Genomic DNA, 2,764 nt, shown 5'->3' with positions numbered 1-2,764 from the left:
ATTTGAATGTTTTGCACTATTGACCTGCCAGCTACAAATGCACTCTGATTGCTCGAAATTTTATCTGGTAACACCTTCCTCATCCTATTACATAACATTTTTGAGATGGTTTTATAAATGGTATTGCAACATGAAATTGGTTTCTAATCCCCTACTGTATCTGCCTGACTTCCTTTTGGTATCAATGTGTTTGTGGTATTATTTATCCCTGTAGGCATCTTCTTTGTTCTAAAAAACTCTAGCACTCCATTCACCACATCTTTGCCTACTATCTCCCAATTGTCCTTGAAGAATTGGCTTCCATATCCATCTGGCCCTGGAGATTTATTCCCGTCTATGCTCCATATAGCTTCCTTCACGTCCTTTTCTGTAAACACTGCTTCTAGTTGCATTCGTTTCTCCTCGTTCACCATTGGCCTATTCAGGAGTATTTCCCTGCACATGCTTCCTTTCCTTATTTGACTGCCCCAGTAATTCTTTGTAGTACTCTAAAAACACTTTACTAATTGCTTCTGTTCCTTCTTGTCTTACACCATATTTATCTTTTATTGCAAACCCTCTATTTGTATTCCTTCTTGCCTTTATATAACTGTGATAAAACCTCATATTCTGATCGCCTTCTTGTGTCCACTGGATCTTTGCCTTTTGTTTCAAGAATTGATCTCTAGCCTCCTTCAATTGACCATACTTTTTTGTTATCTCTAGTTCCTTATCAATCAGGTTATTATTTTTTGGGTTTCTTCTCAGTTCCATCTGACATTCCCGTAGTTCCTCTTTCCCCTCATCCGTTTTCCTCTCAATGTCTCCAAATTTCTCTGAGACATAGTAACACCTTCTTCAATCTATGTAGTTTCCCTACTAATTGGAACATGTTCCTTTCCCCTATTTTTGCTTTCCGACTTTCCTTGATCTTTTCTTTGTAATTTGGTGCCATTCTTCACATATTAAAATATCTAAACTGCTTTTTCCTATGTATTTTCCCTCCTCCCAGCTTATAATTGCAGGACAATGATCATATATTCCTTCATTCAGCTGGTAATTGATTGATCCACTCATTATTTACTAAGACTATCAATTTTACTCCATACCCTGTCATCCCCTCTTTGCTTATTGTTCCATGTGAAAAATGATCCTGATGATTTGAGATCCTGAAACTCACACTCCACGACACAGTTCCTGAAATCTCTGAGTTCCGCCAATTTTACCGGTGTACGAATCCTTTCATTTGTATTCAACATGCAATTGAAATCTCCCATTATTGCCCAAGCCCCTTTGATACTTCCTTTAATTCCCTTAATATCACTCCATAGTGTCCTTCTCATCGCCTGATCATTAAACCCATACACCATTGTCATATCAAACACCCTTCCTGTACCTCTATGCTCCACCTTGCTAGGAATTATTTGCCCTGTTACCATCTTCACATCAACATGATATACCTATGGCTTCCACAAGATCCATATTCTTCCTCCATTGTCTGCTCCTAAATCTGTTGTAAATGACCACCCTCTACATAGATTAAGAGCCGCCCTTTTTGCTTTGACTCTCTTAATCCTTGTCTCCAGGAAACCAAACATGCTAATTTTGGAGTTATACAAAATAATCTGCATCTCTTTTTGTTTATCGACTCCGTTTAATCCCCTGGAGTTCCAGAATCCTATCTTATCCATTCAGGATGAGGTTTCCCCCATCCTTCCCCATCCCTTGTTTGCACGCTATCACATTCCTCCCTTTCCCTGCATCCATGCTTCCTTGCCTTTCCTTTCCCAATACGCTGTCGCTATTAACCGTCTCATTTATCCCTTTACCTGCCTCCTTGCTTTCTTGCCCTTCCATTCCCAATATATTGAAGCTATTAGTCGTCTCAGTCAACCCTGTATTTGTTTTCCATCATTGTATCTCTATAGTTCTTGGCATCCTTGCTGATCTTGTATCTCTCCCTACTTCCACTTCCGTATCTACTCTCTCCATTCCTTTCCTTACCATCCCCATTCCTCTCTATTTCTTCTTTGTGTTTCTGCTCATTCTCCTTTAATTGTCTTCGACATTCACTAATATCATGTCCGAAATTTTTACATTTCATGCATAATATTGGTTTCCATTCATACTCAACCTTCTGATGAACTATTTTTCCCATTTCATTTTCAAACATAATATCTTTGGGATATTCCTTAGTCAATGGCATTTCTATCAATACTCTTGCATACGTCAATCTATCCTTCTGTATTGTTGCCATATCTGCTTTCAATGGGTTCCCTACCATCCCTGCTATTTTTGTCAATGCACTCTTCCCCCAATAGTTAATGTCTAACCCTACCAATCTCACCCATATTGGCACATTTTCTACCATTTCGTTCGTTACATCAATGTCCGGTTTCCATGGTTTTACTATCACAGTCTTTTTATCAAACATTTGGACTCCTTCTTCCACTGCAATTCCTCTACTCTCATTTGTGTTAAATCTCGCCATAAACACCCCTATTAACCTGGGCTACTTTGTATACTCCCAATTTTTTCCATATTCTCCTAAAATATCCTTCCATAACATTCGGCGGTGGATTCAATCCTAGAACATAACATGTTGTTTCCCAATATTCCACTTCTTTTATATCATCATTCGTTATCTTAATAGTTACATATCATTGTTATCCATTGTATTGTATTGTATCATTACTATACTTACAATGTTTGTTTTGATTGTTACTTAAAATGTATTGTATTGTTAAATTTCGTTGTTACGTAATAATGAAACAATGGGTAACAA

The 2,764-nt window shown here is 37.8% G+C and overlaps 1 protein-coding gene across 1 annotated transcript; it reads right to left on the bottom strand.

Annotated features, from left to right (window-relative positions):
* Positions 1–1,662: 1,662 nt before the first annotated feature.
* Positions 1,663–2,470, bottom strand: LOC104648514 (uncharacterized). Its single transcript, XM_010325840.1, has 2 exons — positions 1,984–2,470; positions 1,663–1,874 (listed from the first exon to the last, which is right to left on the bottom strand). The coding sequence occupies exons 1-2, from the start codon at positions 2,468–2,470 to the stop codon at positions 1,663–1,665; spliced, it is 699 nt and encodes a 232-aa protein (XP_010324142.1).
* Between the last annotated feature and the right edge of the window lie 294 nt (positions 2,471–2,764).

Source organism: Solanum lycopersicum, chromosome 7, assembly GCF_036512215.1.
Source record: "Solanum lycopersicum chromosome 7, SLM_r2.1".
NCBI classification, from domain to species: domain Eukaryota; kingdom Viridiplantae; phylum Streptophyta; class Magnoliopsida; order Solanales; family Solanaceae; genus Solanum; species Solanum lycopersicum.
The sequence above is the reverse complement of the archived record's forward strand: the minus strand, read 5'-3'. Positions and strand labels throughout refer to the sequence as shown.